The following is a 24,970-nucleotide window of genomic DNA, read 5'->3' on the forward strand; positions in this document are numbered from 1 at the left end:
CTGGCAAGCCACCATGCCCGCATGGCTGGTTGGCAGAAGAAAGGCTATGCCTTTCACAGCCCAGGCATTACCATGGGCCACTCCACAGGGAGTGGGGATTCTAATTGAGAGGGGCTGAAAGTGACTGCATGGAGGGGCCCAAAAAAAAAAAAAAACAGGAGGGAGGAGTTGGATGTGTCCTGATGTCAAAGCATTTGATATTGGTGCCATACATCAGAGTTTACACAAAAGAAGAACACATTCTATTTGATTAAATGATATGTTGCAATCGGTCTCAGGTGGATTGAGGACTATTTTGAGGACAAATGGGGTCCGTTTAACACAAAATGAGAGGCTAGATTCCCTTGAACTCTGTTGTTAACCCGTGAGGCATCATGGGAGGTCCTGGGTTGAAAGGTGCAGCTTCTGCTTCCCACAAGCTGCCCTGAAGGCATCGCTCTATTCCACCGCCAGAGCTCAATTACAGCCCGCGATGATGAAGCACTTTGTGCTAACTGGGTTACAGAGCCACAGGGCTCCATGTCAGGTCCTTATTAATATTTCAGCTCCTTCCTTTTACACTGTATTTACCCTTATCCGCTCAATGAACGGCCACGTCACACCTCCGCCCTTACAACCCCTCAGGCAGCGACTTGTTTTACAAAATGGGCTCCGTCACACCTCAATGAGGGTTTTCCGATGAAGCAGGAGTTGATGACCTTGACTAAAACAGAGCCTAAATACAGTCCAGGATCCCAAAGTGTCCTAGACTAGCGATCTCTGCCAGGGCTTAAACGTTTGTCACGTGAATGGCTTTGATCAAGGATCTTAATAGCTAATAAAAAGATAGTAAAAGGTTATCCTGATGTTTTGCCCTTTACAAACATTGGGGATGTCTTTTTCTAAAGTCAGCAACATGAATGAATCCTTGAATATGGACTCCTCATCAAAAAAATCCAGAATTTCTTAAGGGGCAGCAGCTTGAGAAAAAGAAAGAAAATAACACAGTGACAATGTGCAGGGAGCGATTATATCAATATAATGGAGTGAGATTATAGAACAGACTGAGTGTGGAGCTGAACCAGTTTAAAAATAAATTCGAACAAATGTTTTGTTTTTCACAAAATACAAGGATGAAGGGGTTTCAATATAAACATACAGTTTTTTGCTACTATATGGGACAATAGAGAATATTACTGTATATGTTTTTAGATTACATAGATATAAGTTTGTTTTTCATGGTTGTTGGTTTTTTTTCATTAATATCTGAGATATTGCTGATTCGGATATGATAATTTGCACTATTGTATTCGTATATATGGGAATAAGCATGTGCTATATATTATTGTCATTTTATTCTTTTTATGATTATTATTAAAATTATTATATTGATGTTCAGTTAAAGTAATAGTTATATAGTGATCATAAGGAAGTAGAGACAGGATAGAAGTTTTTACCTTTTTCTGTGTACATCTGTTTGAATGTGTTACTTGATTTTGCTTGTAATTTTGACCGTTTTCTTTGGATTTCACTGTTCACATCCATCCATCCATCCATCCATCCTTCGTTTTTCCTCCACCTATCTGAGGTTGGCTGGCGGGGGCAGCGGCTTAATTAATCAGGGAAGCCCAGACTTTCCTCTCTCCAGCCACTTCGTCCACCTCTTCCGGGGGAATCCCGAGGCGTTCCCAGGCCGGCCGAGAAACGTCGTCTCTCCGGCGTGTCCTGCCCCGGTGGGACGTGGCCGGAACACCTCACCAGGGAGGCGTCCGCGAGGCATCCTGACCAAGATCTAAGATTACTATGTGCCTACAGAGTTGAGTCTTCACACACACACACACACACAGCTGAGTTTATGATGGACATTGAATGCTTATTTTACAACTGATGTCACCATATTGTCACCTCAGAGCAGCCAGGAAAAACATTTGTGTACCACTTTTGCAATGTTATTATTATTATTATTTTTTTTTTTTACTTTTAAGTCAATTTTAGCTAGTGTAATGGCAAAATTAATTAATTTTAAGTTCCCACGGTGACCAGAAAACAAAGTAGGAAAATCTGTTGTTGTGGGGGGGTTGTCCTTTTGGAGTAGGAAGCGTAAACCCAATTTATGTTCTCTGAGGGAATTTCCCAAATAGTGACAACCCGTGTCTAATTACAGTGAAAATTGACGCAAGCCACTTGCTCCATATTGGGTTGGATATCCTTCTTTGATGTATGGTAATAATCCCTACAACCTTGAAAAGGTCACTACACTGGTAGTGCTAATGTGAGATCAATTCCCACTCAATACTCCCTGAGATTGACTGGTGATCAGTCAGTCCAGGGATTAAAATGGTTTTTGCCCAAAATTAGACGGCATGGGCTCAAGTCTTTACCTTAACATTGGACGGGACTAACTGTATATAAATTGGATGAATGGAAGTGCTATGAATTGTGTCAATCTACAATACAGTTGTAGATGGCATCTTCTTCAATTTACTACAACCCAAGTAGTGTGTGACTAAAACCACCACTGCATACTTGCTCGAGGTTTGAAGCAGTATTGCCTGAGCTCAGGAAGATCTTAAACAAGATTACCCGGCGTAATGTAAAAGCCAGAAATAGACTTTATTAAAAGTTAAGAAGGATGGTCGCACATCCAAAGAAGAAATAAGCGCAGCTGCGATGGTCAGTAGCTGGTAGTTTATGGAGGGCAAACAGAAGGGAAGTTATAAACTCGTTCATCTCACAGCAGTCCAAGATTATCAGACGCAACAACCGCCCCTCCCTTCCAAAAACACACACACATTCTGTCGCATACCCTTCCTCCCGTTGGAACTCCTTGGCCTTCAATCACAACTTGCCGTGCCCATTTTTCCCAGCAGGAAGCTAATTCCGCTTTTATCCCCAAGTAATGTTGGCCTTATCACCCGCGCCACTGCATCCATGCCACGACTCGCTGAGCCACGAGGCAGGGGGAGCTGGTTGGAGGATGAGGGCGGAGGCGGTGGGGCATCAGACGAGGCAGGACAAATGTCAGCTTGGTGGAACCGATTGTGAGGCTGTTGCTCCTTTACGCACACACACAATTATATATAGGGAGGGACAAGATGGGTCAACTCCCCATGGATCTTTCTCGCTCAAGCCCCTTCTAAGACCTGCAATATTGCGACTGAAATTACAGTGGTGCTACAACACACACACACACACACGCACATAACACAATCATTATCATTCCATTATCATTCCTATCGCCTCCCGTCCAACATCCTTAAAATGTCCACAAACAAAGTTTCGAGTGGGGGGGAAAAAAACAGAACGCCCACCGGCCTTCACGATGACTACCATGTTTTCTCAAATAGCGTCCGTTCCTTTAATAAAAGTTCATAGATGGTACTGTTCTGACAAGGATGTTAAATAGTTAAAAAGTTAAAAGTTAACGCAGCAGTACTGTAACAGAGAATATAAACAGTCTTTCCGATAAATTAAAGTGTGGTGTCTTAGGGCATTTGTAAATGAGTTCACTGTATAGTATTAAAGATGATCTAATGTTATTTCCTAAATGTACCAATCCTGTACATTTTGTTATACAATGGTGCCTCGTAATTCACTATACTTGTACTGTTTCTCATCTTTCCCCATTGAAAACAATGGAAATGCCATTCATCCATTCCAGCCTCCCCAAAATAAAAAACAACAAAAATTGTAATGAGTTTTTTAATAAGGAAAATACTGTAGCATTCTATAATATTTTAATTTATAAAAGCATACAGTAATAACATACTTGGAATAGAATGAAACAGTTTGTGCATCATGATTTAATGCTTCATTTCATTCTACTGCTCCTTTTAGAGGTGCCTGGTTTGGCAACCAGGGGCCAGTGTAATACAGTCATGCAGACCAACGAAGAAGAGGAATATTCTCAGTGACTGAATAAGATGTAATGACATTCGTCTTTTTTTCCCCGCAGAGGATAAAGAATATATGCCTGTGAGTATTGTGACAGTCTGTCGACATGTGTTGCTCCACTGTTTGTATTCAAATATCCGTGGATTAAAGGATTCTAAAATCAGCACATAGATGCTAATCGTTAGCATGTCAATGGCTTTTGCCATTATATGTTCGCATTAAGCTTGGGGAGCCTTTCTTGAGGCAGTTTGTTTGTTTTAAATACGCAAGGTGTCCTTCTCTTTGTTTTATGTTTAAACTTCAAATCTCCACTGATAGCATACTTAGCAAGATGTCATCGAACGCAGCAGCCTTTTTTACCGCAACATACTTCACCGTGTTAAGCCCTCTTGTTTCCACCGTTACAGCTTAGACAAATGCATTGAGACAAGCTGACACATTACCCTGGCGAGACTTCCTGGTACTGAAAGCTAGATGTCACTAATAGATTAATTCTGCACACGCTATGCATTCAAATCATCCGCTGTGCCCCACACGGAGCCCATGACTTGAGTATTTCCATCAAACTGGGGGTATTTCCCTCGATGGCTCCCTGTGCAGTTCTAATGAAGATATATGGTACAGGTAGAGTGATGACATTTGCACAGGCAGCAGACAGCTTCCATCTGTACCACGGCTGTCTGCACAGTGATTTGGAATGTCCACGCTTTTGGGACACAATTAAGGAATTTAGGGAAATGAAGTCACTCGCTTGTATAATAGAACATTTTAACGAAATCATGTTTTTTTGCTATTGTTTGCTGGCACTGATAGGATTACAATCGCCTATATGCACATAACTTCATTAAATACTCATATTAAAGTTGTATTTTCTTATTCCGAATAGTAGTTAAATGTAAATAGTTAAGGGCTGTCACGATCTAATCAATTATCCTGTATCAATATTTTGTGTAATCGAGTAATTGTCGCCGACCCCCCCCCCCCCCCTCAAAAAAAAAATATATATATTTTTTTTTTACTACTAACATGCATTTTATTCCCATTTATGAAGGCTGTACTTCTATCCTTAACTCATTCACTGCCAGTCTTCGCAGTTAACATGGATATTTGACTTCTAAAGCCATCAATGGCACTGAATGTGTTAAACCGCATATGTTGGTACTGAGTTTATGGTATAAACTGTACAGAATTTGTTCCTCTCCTCTGGTGGTAGGAGCTGGGAGGGCCGAGCTGCTGCCTGAGTGATGGATCCGGCACGGTATCAGGTGCTACCTGGAGGCGAATGTTCCTTCGACGGTCGGCCGGCGCTAGCAGTCTTCCATGAATGTGTGTGTGTGTGTGTGTGTAATTTTAGAAATAATAAATACCCGTACAAGCAACAAGAAAGCCTCGAGGGCCGGCACCAACACACGGCAGACAAACACGTGCACGCGCTTTCCATTTGGTGGAATTAAATCTGGGCGCTTTGAGAGACGGAGCGAGTTGAATTATTTATGGCCGGCCGTCTCCGGGCAGGCAGGGCCATAATAAAGTTACGGGCGGGACTAATTTGCAGTTTGATGAGGTGGGCTTTTAGCGCTTGATTCTGGGCCAACATTAAGTACATATTGTTTTTACAGATTTGATTACCACTTTATTGTTATTGTTATTAATGCACTGACTGTGTGTGTGTGCATGTGTGTATCATCTAATAGAGGCTCCTCATTTGCTATAGTAGACAACAACAAAAAATTAGCAGAGATGAATAAGTGAGTAATCTGTGTGCGGGGAACCATAAGAGATATAGGGGAGGTAATCCTCATTTTAAACACACAATAAAGGTGGTAGTGCTACATCTTTTTACAGCAGCCTGGAGGCATTCTGTGTCTTAATACGTATTCGAAAGCAGTGAATCATATTCCTGTTTGTGCATAAAATCTCAAATAAGCACACAAACACACTCCGTGAGTGCCGAAAAGCGTAAGCAATGGCGAGCCAACGCCACACAGGTCACAGAGGCGAGAGTTTTACAGTAGGAATCACTTTGTTCAGATTCAAAACAATGCACACTAAACCTTGTAGCCTAATTTGATGTGCTGTTGTTGGGGCTGTAAAAATAAAGTACTTGAACACGCTTGTAAAGGTATAAAGGCTGTAAAAGCTGTTATGGAGATTAAAAGACAAGGAGAAATGTGGGCTTCTACATGCCCGGGTGGACCCTTTGGAATAGACAGCCAAACAAGACCAAGACGTAGTGCCTTTGCTCCCCCGTGAGTGCTTTGATTAATGACACCCTGCATATTTATTGCTTAACGCGTGGAACAGGAGCTGACAAGCCCAACAATTAGGTCAATTACAGGATGTCGACTTTGTTGTGTCGGGTTAATTACTGGGCTCTCAACGGCAGGAAGCATCCATTTGCACGTGTGTCGCATTTAACAAAGCATCCATGCAAATAAGCTCAGCTGTAGTCCAGAACATGTGCAAATATGTATTTATATTTATTTATTTATTTATTTTTGCCACGGATGATTATCGGTGTGTCATGATTCACTTTTTTGTATTGTTGACAAAGAGGGACTATTTTTCCCTGAGTCATTTATCACAGGTTGGGTTGCATGTATATATATTATGCCTCTGCTCCATATGCGAATATATTAGCCAAAGCTAAATATTTATGGAGCAGAGCCAAAGATAATTTATGTCTATTTCTAGTAATAGTTATATAGGTCCCTGGTGTGTAATGCAGGTCAAGCGCTCATTCTGTCGGTGGAAACGTAATAGAAAAGTGGGATACATGAACTCGTTAAAACCACTCCACATGGCCCATCATGTCTTCATGCACTCTCCATGCCTTGGAGTGGAGCAGATATGTGAAAGAATCGTTCAAATGCTGATATAAGCATGAAATCTGGTACATGTACTCATCAAATCCTGCTCTTTTTAAAAATACCACTGGCCATGCAAAATTCCAAGATGGCTGCATTAAAAAACAAAACAAGATGTATGCCTCAAAATGTGCAAATAGTTTTTCAACAAGCGAGTAAGTACCTCCCTCCTTAACTTGACCGTTTAACTTCATTTAAAAGAGACAACATACGTAGCAGTGGGGATGAAGGAGATTTTTCTGAGTACTGTAGGTGGACATGCGGCTATATTTAACTCATTAGCCCATTCACTTCTGACTACACTCAATAAGGCAGTTTTTTTGGGGGGGAGTTTCACGCAAATTCTGTTTGTTTTGAAGTGGAAAACCAACTGCCGAGTGGTGCTGCGTAGGTACCGTGCAGTGGAAAAGGGGCATTAAAAGTCACTTGAGTGTCGCCTCGCCCCTGCACAACGGCACTTTAATCAAAGCGCGCAGCTCGTCCGGCACGGCGCTCCTAAATGGCCCTGAAGCACCGTTTCAAACACACTGACACCCTTTTGATGCTGAAAAGGACCAGCTTTCATCCCCTTAAATAGCTTGTAAAAAGGCCCCATTGACTACATGAGCGGCCGTCACTTGCTTGCCTCCCCGCTTTGGGCGCTATTGTTTGCCAAGTGAATGAGTCAACTATACTGGGGGAACACTGCAACCCTGTTCTGCAATATCCTGTTTATCTTTTCCTACTCAATAGCTTTCAAAAGAGTGCGAACAAGATAAATATTTCTATTGACGGCTTCAGCTTTTATACCGCTAGGTGTAAAATCACCCACCCCCCTTTTTTTTTGTGCCAATTTTCTGGTTAAAAAAAAAAAAAAAAAAACACAAAGGCTGGAGGCAATAATGGACCTGCAAGACAAACAGGAACAACCACACTAGCATGTTGAGCACACTCGAGCTATGAAGCAAAGCAGCCCAGTGTGAGGGCTGCCATCCATCATGAGGTATTGCCTGTCCTCATTAGTCCTAATCCACTTGTGTCTGCAGTCTATTCAACTCGTCGTGCACTATGATGACTATAATGGGCCCAGAAAGCTCACTGCGTGCGCACACACACACAGTATATAAATAAAACTGCACAGTTCCCTTCTTTATCCATCTCCCCTGCTAATGGTCTAGGCGGCCTGAGAGCTGCAAAAGAAAGGTTGCCTCCACTTGCCTATTCCACAAAAAGTGACTTATAGTGCACAGACACAGACGGTTTAGGATGTAGAGTACCGTAAAAAGGTAATTGCCCCATTCTCAAATTCTTATTTTTTCAAGTTTCCACACGTTAATGTTTAAGATCATAAAGAATGAAAATATCAGACAAATGTAACCCAAGTAAACATAAAATGAAATTTTTAAATGGTGGTTTTATTTATTAAAGGGGGAAAAAACAATTCAAAGCTACCTGGCCCTGTGTGAAAAAGGCAACAAAATGCCGCGATCCAAAGAAATTGAAGAACAGATGAGAAATAAAGTATTTGAAATCTATCAGTCTAGAAAGGGTTACAAAGCCATTTCTAAAGCTTGAGGATTCCAGTAAACCACAGTGAGAGCAATTCTCCTCAAATGGAGAAAACATGGAACAGTGGTGAACCCAAAATCACGCCAAGAGTGTGGCGACAACCCATCCAGGAGGTCACAAAGGAATTCAGGACATCTAACGAACTGCAGGCCTCCCTTGCCTCAGTTAAAATTGTTAAGGTCAGTGTTAATGACTCAACAATAAGGAATAGACTGGGCAAAAATGGCATCCATTATAGAGTTCTAAGGCAAAACCCTTGCTAACTAAAGAGAACAAAGGGTCATCTTTTGCAAAAATTAAAAACAACAATAAATATCTGAATGATTCCAAAGACTTTTGGGAGAGCATTTTTATGGACTGACGAGACAAAAGTTGAACTTTTTGGAAGGTATGCATCTCATTACATCCTGGGTAAATGGAACACAGCTTTACAGAAAAAGAACATCATACTAACAGTCAAACATGGTTGTGGTTGTGTGAAGGTCTGGGGTGCTCTGCTCATTCAGGACCTGGACAACTTGCCGGGATTGACAGAACAACAAATTCTGCTCTTTACCAGCAAATACTGAAAGAGAATGTTTATCCATCGGTTTGTGACCTCCAGCTGAAGCGCACTTGGGTTCTGCAGAAGGACAATGACCTACAACACACCAGCAAGTCAACTTCTGAATGGCTTAAAAAAATGAAGGTTTTGGAGTGGCCTAGTCAAAGTCCGAACTTGATTTTAACGGGCTGTGATTTGTCTGCTAGCATCGCCCTCCAATATATAAGCAGGTGGAGACTTTTTTTTCCCCTCTATTTTTTTGAAGACCAAATAAATTGAGCATCAAGAAAAACCTCCTTCTTCCATTGTTGGGCTAAACCAGCCAGTTCTAGAAAATGGAGCTTGTCACCTCCACCAAGGAATTTGAAAGCAATTATGATTCAGGGCGTAGAGAAAGAAAATGTCAAAATTTTGTGGAGAGCAGTATTTGGTTAGGGGGGCTGGAGATCATTTATAAGGGGGCTAGGACAATATACCTTCGCCATAAACACATACTACCAAATATTTGGGGGGGGGGGGGGCTTGACAGGTTTTTAGGGGGGCTTAAGCCTAAAATAGGCCACTGCTGATGAGCGATATGGAATACGACCTTACATACATGTATCGACTAGTTGGTTTATCGCCTTTCAGCGCCGAGAGATTTCCTGCCGTAGCTAGATTAAGTGTCCCTGCATCACACGTGATGGGTGTGTTCCCGCGTGTGTTTGCGTGTGTTATCGGCCATGAACGGTAGAGCTCTAATTACAGTTGTGTTTTTGCACTTCACCTGTTTTCAAAGCAACTGCATGTGATGTTTTCAACTACTGTTCAGTATGAGTGGTAATGGGATGTGTACATGTGTATAATTGAGCAGAGTCTTACAGCTTCTCTCTCTCTCTCATTCTCTACAGTGTCCGAGTCCGCGGGGAGCCATTGTTTGAGCAGCGGCGGAAGACAAACAAGACTGCCGGCATATGCGGGAGCTCCCTGGGTAACACTTGAGACTGCTGCAGTCACTCAGTCGTCAACACACACGTACATATTTACATACTGTATTCAAGCGTTGACATCAAATTAAGATGCACACAATCTTGGAGGTTCTATTTGTAAAGCATAAAAGCATTATTATGCCCAGACTCATACAGAGATGATTATAGTGCACCGCTGCTCTTCTTTGTATATTGACCAAAACCACAAATCCAAAGAGGGGAAGGATGAGGACGTACGTTTACATACAAATTACACCCTGAGGGATAAGTTAGCCCTGTTACTACAGCGAAAGCCCACAAGGTGTTGGATGCTAATTTGGTCAGATGTGCATACTTGGATGTTTCCTCATGCATGTCACACAGCTCGGACAGTGGGGAAAATAGCCAAGGTTGCACAAGAGAAAGAGCAAAAAGAAATAATGCTTGCCCTTTTCATCTAACTTTATTTAGGCATTTACTGTAAGAACATATGGGTGGAACCCATTCATTCGTATTCATCTAACTGTTGGGCAGGCAGGTAAAGGTTGTGTTAGAAAACAATGTCATAACCTCAAAATGAATTGTTGATTTACTGCAGTATATATTTGTGAAGATTGGCTTGATTAATCTCATTTGTTATGCAAAATACTGTATGTGTTCAGGGATGGAAAAGTCTGTCACATTAAAAACAACAACAGGTCGTACGTCATACTTTCTGCATTCAGTGTCACACCAAAGCACGCTCAAGTATATTGACTTTTTTGCTCGGACGCTAGAGGAATATATACCAGCGTGTCTCGTGTGAAATCTGCAGCTATCTTCCCACAAAATAAGGCAATGAATTCCACATTCAGCATGAGGCAGAAAATGGGAAATGACGGTTATTCAGACGAATGGGGGCGGTGGCTGTCTCTTTGCTAACCTATGCGGCAGACTGTAAAATAGCAAGGGAGCCAACAACAGGAGAAATAAATGACTTTCTGGACAAAAGGCAGCTGCAAAGCATAAAGAATTTCTCCTGAGGCTAAAGGGGGAATGAAAGCGATGGAGGAGGAGGGCGTACATCACCTTGCGCAGTGCTCCATATCATTTGCATGCTTTATACTCTCCCAAGCCTCCACCATGCAAATGACTCATAACATGCAAATAGAGAGACTTTGGAGTCAGTGTCAGGAGTGAATTTATACGTGATTGCCTGACAGGCTCCATGTCCTAAATCATTTTCAATTAGATGACACTTTCAATATCCAGCCTCTGATTTAGAGATATTAAAAACTTCTCCACAGTTGAAAGCAGGCGAGCTTATCGGCAACCCTCTCTCACTCTCCTTCCCCTCCTCCTTTTCATCCCCATTTCTCATCTTCACCTTGTTAAAAAGGTATACCTCATAAGGTCGCTTAAAAAGTGAGGAGGAGGAGAGCTTCTTGCATTTCAATCGGGCGAAGATTTGCAATCCATTTCAAAGTCGCTGTTGTAAGCAAATGCAGCGCCGAAACAAATACACACACACACACGCACACACAAAGTCTCATTTGTGAGCAATTGACTTCAGTTCCAGTGAGAAAGCATGGGTGTAAGTCAAGACTGCATCCGTTTACAGAGTTTTTTTACAAAACGTTTTGTTTTTTTACTTTAATTTGGAATATATGACAGCATAGTGCAAGTCAGTCTTTGCATTATTAACCATCAACAAATATTCTATAGTGCTTGTTCACAGTCTGGGTCATGACTCACGGGTGAGCTGGAGTCTATCCCAGCTGACTTTGGGTTGGAGGCGGGGGATACACCCTAGACTAGTTGCCAGCCAATCGCAGGGCACATATAGACACTCACATTCACACCTGTAGACAACTTAGAGAACCTAAGACTCCTCGCACAAAGTGCGATGTGGTCGAACCCGATTGCAAAAAAATGACAGTTGGTGACTCACACCCGCACATTGCGCGATTGCATATATGGATACCCTGAACATAGCATACCATACAGCATATTGTACTTTCTCACCTTTATTAAACTATAAAAAAATAAGAGTCATAGTTAAGGAAAAAGCAAGCTGCTACAGAGAGGATGTGGGTGAGAATCAAAGCGAGAGTGTGGATAGTTTCAAAGAGAACATGCAAAATCTACCCAGGAAGGCCGCAGCAGAGATTTGAACCCCGAAACTCTTAAGTCCAAGAACCTTTGACCAGCATTACATATTGTTTCAGCATCATGAGTGCCAAAAGTATTGCTTCTGTTAAGGGATATTTACCTCTGTTAATTTACGGTTTCAGCTTGGGAGGTTACGACTTCCTATTTTTGTACACTTATCAGTTGCTTGATTAGACGTGAGCAACTTTTTTTGTGAATGGAGGACTTTGATTTGGCTCTCCTGTGACTGTTGTGGTGAATTTGAATCCATTTCTTTTTGGTGTTTGACAAGAAGAAGCACTGAATGACGATGTAGACTGCTACTGTATGTTACCTTCTCGCCCGCTTGGGACTTATGATTAAATGTATTTTGGAAATATTTTAAGTCTTTGTTATGTTTAAAGGTTTGAGCGATTTATAAAAGCCTCCTCATTCATAATTAAAGTTGACAGTGCTTAAATTAGAGTGTTTTGCTATTTTTAATGCATCAACAATCTAATGGTCATCTTCTGGTTATATTGCATGATAGATACTAAAAACATTGCCAGTACAGTTAAAAGTTTTACAATCATGACAGTTTGGACTATGTAAGAAATTATTGCCAAAATAATTGATCCCAATTGGATTTCTGTCTTAATCTGAACAATTCAGAGATGAACCAGGGTCATGGAACAAATTTAGATTGACTTTGGAGGTTCCACTGTATATCTCTCACCAAAATGTTACCCGATGGTGTTTGGCGATCTAAATAATCTCCAAAGTTCGGCAAAGCAGGTTCAAGTTGACGCTCGTACAGAACCGTTTTGTGCTCCACATCAAGCGAAGCGAGCATGGATCCTGAGTCATCCTCTCACATTGGCATTCTGCTGGCGTGGCCCTCTCTCTGCCCTTTGCGCGGGCAGCCTTTCAAGCATCGGCTGCAGAGCACTTAATGACTGTTGCGTGTGTGTGATAAACGTCTGCCCACGTGCGTTGAACCGAGAGCGCCGGCACGCGCCCGCCTCGTCCAACCTTTCTCCGAGGCAATAAAAGTGACTAGGAAGAGTCTTCAACAAATGCTTCACCCGCAGGCTCGATCTGTGTAACAATGCACTGAGTGCAGTAAACCTCTGCAACATGTTCTCACGAGACTTTAGTAACAAACTGCACTAATGGTTAAAGCTCCATTTTTAAATTCAGTAAGTCATGTTCCAGCACACCACCACCAACAAACTACCCTACGTACTCAACATTTGATTTGTTGTTTGACAGTTGCTATAGACCATATGCAATAACTACGATGCAGACCGATGACAAAATTGAACTGATAACAAAAGTGAAAATAAGAGTGGCATATTTGTGTCTCTATGTCTATTTATACTTTCTGGCTCATGGAAGATTTTGATTTGGGGTGTGTATAGAAAATAGTGTGCACCTTTATAAAGCTTCTCACCAAAATCAGCATTTTTATTTCTTTTTTTAGCGTAATGCTACTAACTGTATAAACCTACTAGTTATCATTGTATGATGTTAAAATGTCTGGTTTTGCACAGCACGGTAACCTTTCAAGCAATTCACTTGACAGTTATTTATTTCCAGGAGAAATTTTAGCTATTACACTTGATCCAGCCATCCTTCAAGGCAATAGAAGAGACGACGAGGAGCTTCACGAGCAAGCTGGATCCCGACAAATGCCGCCTTGAATCGCCCAGTAAACAGCTGGCCATTCTGAAGCAATAAAAGCTAGATGGTAATGGACGCACAGTAAGTGAAAATCCCATGTAAGCAAATAGCATCTCCTCCCATCACCATTACAGTCGACCCCGCAAACGTCAATCTTTATCCTCGCTGGCCTTTCCCGAAGCAATAAAACCAAAGCTTTGATGTCCCTGCGACGTGCTGCCTCCCTCCTTACCTTTTACATTCCCTTCATCCTAGCACCTCCTCTTCCATCTCGTTCCCTTATCTGCCCTCGCTTCTCCCCCAGCTCCCGTGTTCGCGGTGTGATTGCATGAGAGGGCAAGTCCTGCTGACAGGCCTGCGCTGCGCCGATAACGCCAGAAGCTGAACAATGGCGGAAAAATTGGATCGACTAATGGAAAGGAGCTGGAGGTGGAAGGGGATCAGAGACATAAATCAGTGCGCCCGGCACTGATGGGGCTCTTCAGCAGCAATAAGAGAGGCAATACCTCTTCGAGTCGGGCAGGGGATATAGCAGAAAGGACCTCCATACTCCTCCTCTTGTCTCAGATTGAGAGAATAACACAGGAGAAATGACCTGACAAAGAGACGGAGTGTGTAGAATGAAATGGATGCACAAAAACACACACGTGATGCACGTAGTTGCCTCGTGGATCGCTGAGATTTTGAAAAGAATATCGAAAGAGATCCTGCGCGTGAACAATCTAAAGGTGCTATGTTAAGTAGACACTGTGTCAATCTGTATAGAGATGGATGGCGGGTGGGCCGGAGGGGCCGGAGGGGGCGCAACTCGTCAAAAGTGATAACCAGCCGGGATGGATGAGTCACATTTTACCTTTATGGTGTTCAGCTACTCGCCGTGTAAAGATAATGGACGGAGCCGCTTAGCAATCAGAGCGGAATTAAAGAGCTCCTCTCATCTCCATTCCGACTAAATGCCTTTCTAGTGCCATCTCTCTCTTTTTTTTTCTTTGTTAAACCTGACATTGGTTTGCAAAAGTAAATTAATTTCTTCAACATTTTTGATGCAAGCAAAAGTGGGACTGAAACGTTCTGAGTGGCTTTAAAAAAAAAATATATATATCATACCTCACGAGGCCCATCTTGTACTTCTAATTTGATTTTTAAGAAACCACTGTGCCCGAGGAAAATCAACCAATCACAGACAGAAGGTGTGACCCATAAGGTGGTTTTGTGAGATACTGTAGCCACAAATTCAGTTTACGTCGCAGAAACATAATTCCCAGGACTCATTGTACTTTTTAGTAACGTACTGGCTCAGATGTGTACGTGACTACGTACAGTATGTAAGCTAAATTCTTGCCCGTGTTTTCTTCTCATTTTTGCATCTCTCCTCTGATGCCTGTGAATATTCTCATTCATCCACGTCATTTTCATTCTCAGGGCACTGAATCCACCGCAACTGCACTGTTCTCTTCTCTCCTCTGATCTTAAAACACAAATATTTGCTGAATTTATCACTGTAACTTGTTTCCTCATTGTGTTTCCGCTGTCCTGAGCAATTCTATTTATAGAGGCCCGTTTTGTTTGGGTGGAGCGAGAGTAGATCAAATCTTCATTAATCATCAACTTTCTGCTCCCGCCGCTGACACAGATAAGCGCTGGCTGTGAAGCTGGGAAAGACAAAGATGGCGAGAGTTGCCAAGAAAAAAAGGGGAGATCACAGACTTGTTAAAAAATAATAAGCTGCTACAGAGCCAGGAGCAGGGGACTTGGCGAGATGGGAATCGCTGATTAAATTAGAAGCTCATTAATCAGCCCTTGAACACAACTACTCCCCCGTCATATCTCTTGTTTGGCTATTCGCCACTGACCGCTCGCTGTTCTTCGCCAAAGGAGGAACCCCCTGCTAAAGGGTCAGGGGTGAGAGTTAACAAGAGAAAGTGCGGACAAGAGAGGCTTTCAAGATCCTCCTAGAATAAAAAGAGAAATTTGGCCTTGCGCCTCCTTGACTGCCACGCCGGCGAAATTGACGACGCGATCCGGGGATGCCAGCTCGGTGAGGGCGGCCGTCCACCGCCACGCCGACGCGATCGCAAAACAAAGCTTTGTCGGCGGGTGATTTGGCGGAGTGTTTGGCTGACTTTGTGAAACAGGAGAGGTGTGATTGAGGCTCCACGCGACATTCTGATGAGGATGATTAAGTGCTTTCGAGGGCCGAGTGGCTGATTCGTAATGGTGGTGATTATGCTGAGGTCATTAAAACTGTGCATTTTTTGCATCACCGATGTGACGATACACTTGCTTTATCGTCATTTCACAACAATTGACCACGGGTCCGCATTGGGGCCTTGACCTGGTTCTGACCCGGACTGCGGTCCACTATTTGAAGGTAGCCGCTCTAAATTGTCCTTGGGTGCGAAAGTGAGTGCGAATAGTTGTTTATCTAGAGAATGAATGAATGAATGAATGAATCAATGAATGAATGAATGAATGAATGGATGAATGGATGGATGGATGGATAATAGGATCACAGCGGCACACCAACCATTAGTTCCAATTATAACTCTCTTCACTGTTATTATCATCTTGGCTCTGGAAGATTTGAGCCTCCCCACAGTCTGTTGCCACCTCCTCTTATGGAGTGCGACGAGTAAATTGAGCAGGAATCCCGGACAGATCTGACAGCGTCCGCCTCGCTCCTCGGCTGGCCTTTCCTTCCCTCCGATGTCCCCTCTCTTGCTCCATCTTGGGGGGGGGGGAGTAATAGGATCTCTGGGCTATCTGACCCCCACATATGAAAAGGGCCAATGCACAAAGCAAGGCGGGAGTGGGGCACTTAAAAAAATAAATGGAAGGGGGGGGGGGGGGGAGGTAGAGAGTGTTGGGGGGTGGAATAAGTGCCTATCGATGTGTGAAAGACGTAATTGAAAATGTCAAAAGATGTAAGGAATGACAGCGATGTACTGAGCTTGGCGGTGCGGGCTGTCGATGACACACTACCTTCATCCGGAATCCTCGCACCAACTGAAAACTACAAATGCAAGCTTTCAGACCACCACGATGTATTCCAAAGGACATATTCTAGTTTCTCAATATACGAGTGGGCGAATCATGGCCATTTGCATTTCCATTGTACAACGCTCAGACATCATTTTTCCACGTCAGAAAAATATAACATTAAACTGCGAAAACCATGGACAAGATGCACCAACAAACAACAATAAGGGTCTTCTCTTTTGACTTCTCGGCATGTGGCTTTTGAACACGAGAAAGTGGAGACTGAGGGCAGCAAAAAGAAGGATCACTGCAGCAAAATGGTGACTGTGGAGTATAATATTATGGTGTGCTAGCATTTCTTTTACTTTTCTTCCAAGCCAGTCAGTGTGCTCAGAGTTCCATAGATTCCCCTGCTTTGTCTCTTACCCCTTGAAACAGCTTCTGGATTTTCTCATGGTTGAACAATCACAATAATGCCACAGCACTGAACCGTCTCAGCTCAAATCTACTCGCCTCGATTTTCGGATGGATGGTTTTCTCCTTCAAAAAAGCACCACAAATAAACAAGATACTGCAAAAACTGAGCCGCACTCAATGCATCAGTCAGAACAATAATAACGCGGGAGTAGGAGGGACGAGAAACTGAGAAAAGTGAGAAGCAACGAACACATCAGTCAGGATAGTAACAATGGAGAGAATGAGGGACAAGAAACTGCGAGACCCGAGCTGAACTGAACGCACCGGTCAGAACAATAGCAATGGAGGGGAACAGGAAAGTTTGAGAAACTCCGGAAGAAACAACAACAACAACAAAAACAAGCTGCATTGATGGCATCGCTCAAAACAATAATAATGGAAAACATCCATCCATCCATCCATTTTCTGTACCGCTTTATCCTCACGAGGGTCGCGGGTGTGCTGGAGCCTATCCCAGCTATCTTCGGGCGGGAGGCGGGGCTACACCCTGAACTGGTCGCCAGCCAATCGCACGGCACATATAAACAAACAATCATTCGCACACATTCACACCTAAGGGCAATTTAGAGTCTTCAATCAACCTACCACGCAGGTTTTTGGGATCTGGGAGGAAACTGGAAACCCACGGAGGCAAGGGGACAACATGCAAACTCCACACAGGCGGGGCAGGGATTTGAACCCTACAAAAATCGAGTTTCATTGAACGCATCAGTCAGAACCAAAACAATGGAGGACAACGAGGGTCTTCCAAGTTACTTCTTGGTATTTGGCTGTTGAACACTGTAAAAAAGACAAATTGCATATGACGGTTTGGGATTTTACTCCTCATAGTGTGGATGTTGTATTACGTAATTTCATCAACCTCTTGACGAATGTATTCATTCATCTAGATCGAAGAAGAAAAAGAAAAAAATAAACCTTTCTGAATTAAATTGTGACTTGTTTTCTGCACACACACAAAAATGACCATCAATGTGATGTATCCTGGTGTGAACCTGAGCAGAATCTGTCAGGCTGCCTCGGAGCAGATTCTCTTGGATGCGTTTTCAAACAGGAATGCCAGATCAGCACTTGACCTGAATGTCAGCGTTCCCATTTATACTCACCTCCATTTAACTTGCCCTTTGCTCTCGTCCTCTTCCTCCTGGCGTATCCCCGCCTCTCCTCATCTTTTCTTCTCATCTGCGAAGATGAAGAAGAAGAAGAGGACAATCATCACCTGCTTTGCCCAGGAGATGAAATAAGCGCGACTTGTAATTCAGCACATCTTCCTGCTATCTGTATTATTTCATCTTAACGACAGCGTAAGGTGGAGGACGGCGTCTTTGTACTTCTACAATGTTCACGCCACTCGAGCATTTCGGCTTGACTCATTGTCAAATGCAACATAATGTATGTAAAAAGCTTTCTTTATTAAAAACCTATTATGTTGTGCTGTGCAATTTGTCTGTAGGAGACCTTAGGACGGGATTAATACGCAAGAGAAATTGGATACAGGATATTAATTATCAGCTGAAAGGAGCAGAATCAAAAATGCATGGAAAATGTGCCCACCTGATTTAAAGTAAGCTGCTCTGAGAGGGGTGGTGGGGGGGAAAGAGCGTTTGTTAAAATTGTAGGCAGCAAGCGCTTTTCATCTCAAATGTGATTGTGGCGCTAATTCATTTATACAGTGTCGACCGCACCCTCTATAAAAGGAGTTATTATTAGTAAGTTTTGCATATTGCTAGTGGCAAAAAAACAAACAAAAAAAACAAAAAACAAAAACACTTGTTCCTGACCATTTGCCAAATGAAGCGCACTGACTCAATATATATAGTCAAATCATTTAATTTGAACATGGGAACATGAAGCAATTCATTGGCTTCCGTAGGTAGGGTTCGAATGGGCTTACTTTACTGTAGCATTAAGAGATTATTTGTTAAGAGAAAAATACTTTAACATTTAAGTTTTCTCTCTGCGCTTGAGAGATATTCGGCAGATTTAAAATTTGAAGTTGTGTCAAATCATCATTGCTCTAAAACAAAATGTGTTCAAAGGACAAGGTATTTTGTCTTATTAAAATGATGTCATCATTCTGATGCAGTAGTTGCAATTCACAGAAGCAAAGCCGCCATCTAAGTCGCAATAGATGGTCATTTGACCTGAATTCAAATCAAAATAATCCCAAAAAAGGTACATGAATTGGTATTTCATTGGCATCACAATAAGTCAATCATTGCCATTTAGGAGAATCTGCGTCCCCTTTTTTTCAAGGATTTTGCTCATAAAGGTTGAGGTGAGGTTATCAATGTCAAGAATGACACACTTCGTTGTTCAAAGATCTCCGTATTTGGGTAGCTCGTCGTTGGTAGAAAGTGACTTGGGAATGTCATGGGCCGAATACGTTTCGTGACGATGTTGAGTCGTAAAAGGAAAAGTTGTGAGCGCTCCTAAACCAGCTGGAGCGACAACGGCGCATGCGCGCTTGCAACAAAGGCACTGCAAATGTAAACAGTAAGGACATAAGCATAACATCTAACGTCCAATGTTTTCTAATATATCACTTATCACTCTATTGTGATTAGTGCTGTCATGAACAAATCTTTTTGGAATCGATTATCCTATAGATATTTCGTCTCAAGTACTGGATTTTTATTCATTTTTTTTACTACTAATATGCATTTTATTCTCATTTATAGGGGTTGGACTTCTATCCTCAAACTGCGTATCCTGGTACTGAGTGTATACTATAAACAACAAAATCAGCCTTTGCTAAACGGTTAGCATTCGCGATTAGCATTAGCGCACGAGCAATTACCATTTTAGGTTAAAAAAAAAACGCTAACTGCCCTTTACCTCACTCATACATCATGTTATATGTACATTCCACATCTAATTAGTGTCTTAAAAAAATTACTTACAGATGCTCCTCTGTCCTTTTTTGCAACGTTTATCAGTGGCCCAATACTGCGTCCGTCTGCAATAAATGTCCGTGTGAAACATTGGTTCCGGCGGCGCAAACATAGTTACGGTCGCAACATTTGTTTTTTTTTTTTGGTCCCAGTGGAGCGATACTATCGTTATTGTAAATATTGTAATAATCTCATATTTTGAGTTTCTCTGCGCCCCCCCCCCCCCCCTCCCCCCTACTGACTGCAGTGGCTTCAAAGTCAATTAACTACTATTTATTAACAACTACTAAATTAACTACTTAAAGAGTTCATTGGAATCCATGAAGCATTCAGTTGAGTGGTGAAATTAATAAAAGTAACTAAGTGTGATTAACAATTTAATACATTTATCATCTTGGTGGTGAAAGCTTATACAAAGAATTGTTGGTCCTTCGTATAAAATGATCTCAAAACAGACAGCTGGAAAAACAGAGTGAATAAGTGCGATGGTCCAGTTGTTTTAAACAGCGCGTTACGTTTTGTTCTATCACGGCACCCGTTCAAAATAGATAAGTGTTATCACTTCCAATTAAAATCCACAACAATTCTGCCTTGTGATTTTCCTCAGAAGAAAAAAATATTTTCTCAAGGCTATTAATTAAGGAGAAGGCGTATGTGCGAGCGTATGGAGATGTAAAGGATGTGATTTGCATAGCTTGATGACAGGAATGGAATTCATCGCGATACATAGAGACGCACGCATGAATATTCATCAGAATCAGAATCAGAATCATCTTTATTTGCCAAGTATGTCCAAAACACACAAGGAATTTGTCTCCGGTAGTTGGAGCCGCTCTAGTACAACAGACAGTCAATTTACAGAACACTTTGGAGACATAAAGACATTGACAAAAAACAACAACAAACAACAATTGTGCAAAAAGATGCAGAGTCCTCAGTTCGAATGGCTAATATCGCAATAGTCCGGTGCAATGACCATTGTGCAAAGGGCACTGAGACTTCAAGGAGTGTATGCGGTTTAAAGTGACGAGTAGTGCGATAATCTGGGACAATGGTTGTGCAAATGTTACAGATACTCCTCAATCAGTGTGCAAATGGAGCAGATGCTACTCTGGCATGAGTGGCCACTATATGCAAATAGTGCAGCACGGCGAGACAACTACAGTGAGTGCACGAGTAATACATAATACAGAAATGTGACAACGAACTCAAGTCAAAAAATTGCCATCTTGTTGTAATGGAATTGTAAGTTAGCTGTTCAAGAAGTTGATTGCAAGAGGGAAGAAGCTGTTGGAATGTCTACTAGTTCTAGTTTGCATGCTTTGTGTACGGCACCAACACACAGTGAACGCATCAAAACGAGATGCGCGGAGGGAACAGATCTTATCAGATGAACCCGAGAGTGGCACGCAGCGTTCAGCCGCTGTGCCGATCCGTGGAGAATTTCGCTCACATAAAAAGTTCAGCGAGTTTTCATTTTCGGCGTAAGCTGGTTGACGCAGCCATTTGATGACAAGGCTTAACAGAAATGTCACAGACGTCTTGCTTGTAAAGACTAACTTTGAAGGCCTTAGTGCGGGATGTGAGTCTCTTGTCGGTGGGAGTGCAAACATCACACAAATGGGATTTGACCACGTTGTCCTTGGAAGTTGAGCAAGGTAAAGGTAGCTTGAAGGCACAGTTCTCTTGTAACCGCCTGTGGATTGATATCTTCTTCAATGCTACGTGTACGAAATAGAGAGAATGTGATGAGACGTAGGAGAAGAACATAAAGGGTGGAAAAAAAAAAAAAGTGCGGCCAAAAGCTCTGAAGAGTTTAAAACTCAAATCAAACACCCAGAACAGTGGCAGCTACTAAAAGTAGATATGCACGGTACTGGGGGGGAAAAAAAAAAAAAAAAAAAAAAAAAAAGTTAAGCAGCACACCACCCCTGTATATGTATACTGTGTATATATAATATATATATATATATATATATATATACATATATATATTATATACATATATATATATATACACACACACGCATAAAACTAAGACGTGTGCTGTGTCAAGTAGAGCCGAATCCCCAACATTAAGAGCGGGAGACGCGGAGACCAGCACACAATGCTGCAATCTGTGTAATGGGATAAGTGGTGGGTTGCCAACGTGTCAACTGGAGTGTGAACAGCATGTTAATATGCAAATGAGGATGCACAGCTACCGGCTTGGCTTGGATGCTCTGTGTATAACGCGGCCCGAAAAGACGGCTCGTCAGATGTGGTCGTGTGGTGGCTGCAAGAGGTTGAAGCTGTAAATTTGACTTGATGGGTTACTGATTCCAACCGGGGAAGATTTAATTCTATATGTCCTCCTACTGTAAGCAAAAGGAAGAAAAATAACCAGATGGCTGGATCCATGCTGTACATTTACGCTACTCCTTAATGACAGTGGTTTCCTCATTTATTTACACGACATGAATAACAATCGAAGCATAGCTCAAGTCATACACACCTCGGGACAGTGTAATAAAGACATACGACTATACACACAAAGCCAGTAACATTAGTCATTCTTTGAGGAGGATAAAGAATATATGCTTTTGAGTATCGTTATGAAGTGTATTATCTATCTACATGTGTTGCTCCACTGTTTGTGTTCAAATATCTATGTTGCTTAAAGGGTTATAAGACCGCTGCATTGGTGCTTTTCGTTAGCCCGTCTATGGCGTTTCCCATTGTGCGCCAGCATTAGCGTACAGCCCCTACACAATATAAATGACTGGAATGTATTAAAATACGTGCAAAGCGGCTGCATTAAAATAACACGTCAGGTAATATAAGATGACACAGATTTTGTGGAATTACAACAACAAAAATATCTAAATAATACAAGTGCTAAAAATTAGATGATCTTTCACTATGGTGTAAGGCACAGAGTTAACCTGTGTATTGACTTTTTGTGGCACTCCTGCTTGGTGGTTTGCCGTGACATTTTTTTCCCCCAGGTAAATTATGTGCCTTGGCTCAAAAAAAAGGCGAAACATTCATCTAAAACCTGGTTGAACTGCATGTGAGCAACAGCTCTGGCACGCTTCAATGTCATGTGAGAGCGAAGTCCTTGCACACTGGCAATAAATAGCAAGGCCAAATGATCAAACTGAATAACCATTTTCTTTGCATACTAGAAAATATTATGACACGAGCGACCATTCAAAAGGTTTGGACTAGCCCGTGTTCTTTCTACATGAAAGAACACCACAATATCTGCTCCTGGGTGACATTTTTTCTCATCATTGAAATGACGACGTTGGGCAAAACAGCAACATGAACAGCACGCCGCTTCCTCCGCTTGCTGTTATTTATCTTTCTGATTTGCTTGCCTCGCATGCCCAGGAGTTTGTTTTTCATTTGTGTGGATAAACAAGCGAGGAAAGGCAGGTGCCGCGTCGCGTATGCGGTGAAGGCCAAAGTGGGAAAAAGCAAAAAGCTGATGAAAGTGAAAATGACCTGTGGCGGTGCCGGTTTGATGCCTCTGTGCGTCTAGAACACGTTGAAATAAAAGGCCTTAATGTTCACATTTCTTTTCTCTACATTTTTCTTTGTCCTTCCAAGCTCTGCCCCCCCTCCCCTACCTTTTTCTAATTTACCCGAGAACAGAGTTGCCTGCCTGCCTGCCTGCCTGGCACATGACATTGATTACCATCAGAGCTTGGAAATAACCTCAGAGCTGTTGCCAGGGCAACCCGCATCTACCTCTTTGCATTTTTGCATATTGTCTTAGAGAGCTTTTCTTTATTTTTTTTTGCCCATCGGCCGAAGCTTACAGAGAGACGGGGATGACAAATGCGCTCATGTAGAAGATGCAATGGCGGGGGATGGGGCTGCATTTGTGTGTGTGTGTGTGTCGGGTGGAGGAGGCGAGCACAACGATCGGGTGGGTGCGGAGAGATGGATGGCGATGCCAGGCGAAAGCAAGCAGGGCCATGGAGACCGTGGCACGTATAGCGAGCGCGTGTGTGCTTATGGGGGTGGGGGGTGTTATTAATGTCCCCTCTCTGGAGGCCGGTGGGGGCGGCCGGCGGGGATGGGTAACAATAAAACTCCAAAGCAGTGACACCGATGGACTCCTGCCTCCTAATTAACATCAGGATGAACATAGACAGAGACAAAAAGTGTGTGTGTGTGGGGGGGTGTGTGTGGGGGGGGGGGGGGGGGGGGGGGGGCATATGTAGCATATTGAAATGAATGGAAATGGCAACAATCAGTTCCAGCGCTTTGTGTTTGTGTTCTTTAATTAGGCAAATAGCACTATAATATTGCGCTTAATTAAAAAAAATGAAATCATTAAAATAGAATGTAAAGTATTAAACCGTTTCTGCATCACGATTTAATGCTTTAAGTCAATTCACTGTGCCGCTCCTTCTGGTGTGCCCACTTTGGCCAGTGGGGGGGCAGTATAATCAATTATTCTCAGCCTCATCTCAGGCATTTAGATTTTTTTCTGATCCCTATTTCAGGTGTTTGGTGATATTTGGATCCCTTTTTAGGATGCAGTAATCTGCTCCCTCTTTCTAAATTGTTACTAATAGTTGAGGCGTGTCACAAAATGGCTACCATTTTATATTTTTTGGGAAGGGGGGGGACATCTATGAAAAGGGACCCTCTTTTCCAAATTTTTGAGGGATATCAATGAAAAGGACGACTTTTTTAGTTTTTCAAGGTCCGCAGCTCAAGAGGCTCTGTGAGCAAAGTCAGTGTTGTACGCAGTGAAATCTCCTGTGCTGTGACGTAACACGGCATTCGATGCACACGGGAGTCGGCGTTACCAGCAGGAGATCGATAGTGTCGATAGCATGAGACAACTTAGCGCGGGAACCCAGCTTGGAGCGCTCCAACCTGGATACAGGTTACACTTGTCGGAGACCACTTTGGAAATCGGGGAGTTCAAGAAGAATTAAAAAATAATAATAATCCACCCGAATGCGAAAGGAAACCCACTTATTATCCAAGTGGAGCAAAAAAAAAGGCCCACTTTTTGAGTGTTGTGACTCCGAACGCAATGGAAAA

General features: G+C 42.5%; 1 protein-coding gene across 1 annotated transcript in view; it reads right to left on the minus strand.

Moving 5' to 3' along the window:
• Positions 1-19,991, minus strand: part of tnrc6c2 (trinucleotide repeat containing adaptor 6C2) — a 122,738-nt gene extending 102,747 nt beyond the window's left edge. The window contains exons 1-2 of the mRNA XM_061771596.1: positions 19,931-19,991; positions 18,134-18,209 (exon numbers count right to left, since the gene is read on the minus strand). Coding sequence (XP_061627580.1) covers positions 18,134-18,209 — 76 coding nt within the window. The 5' untranslated portion in view covers positions 19,931-19,991. The remainder of the gene's footprint in view (positions 1-18,133; positions 18,210-19,930) is intronic.
• Between the last annotated feature and the right edge of the window lie 4,979 nt (positions 19,992-24,970).

This window comes from Phyllopteryx taeniolatus, chromosome 4 (assembly GCF_024500385.1).
Source record: "Phyllopteryx taeniolatus isolate TA_2022b chromosome 4, UOR_Ptae_1.2, whole genome shotgun sequence".
NCBI lineage: Eukaryota > Metazoa > Chordata > Actinopteri > Syngnathiformes > Syngnathidae > Phyllopteryx > Phyllopteryx taeniolatus.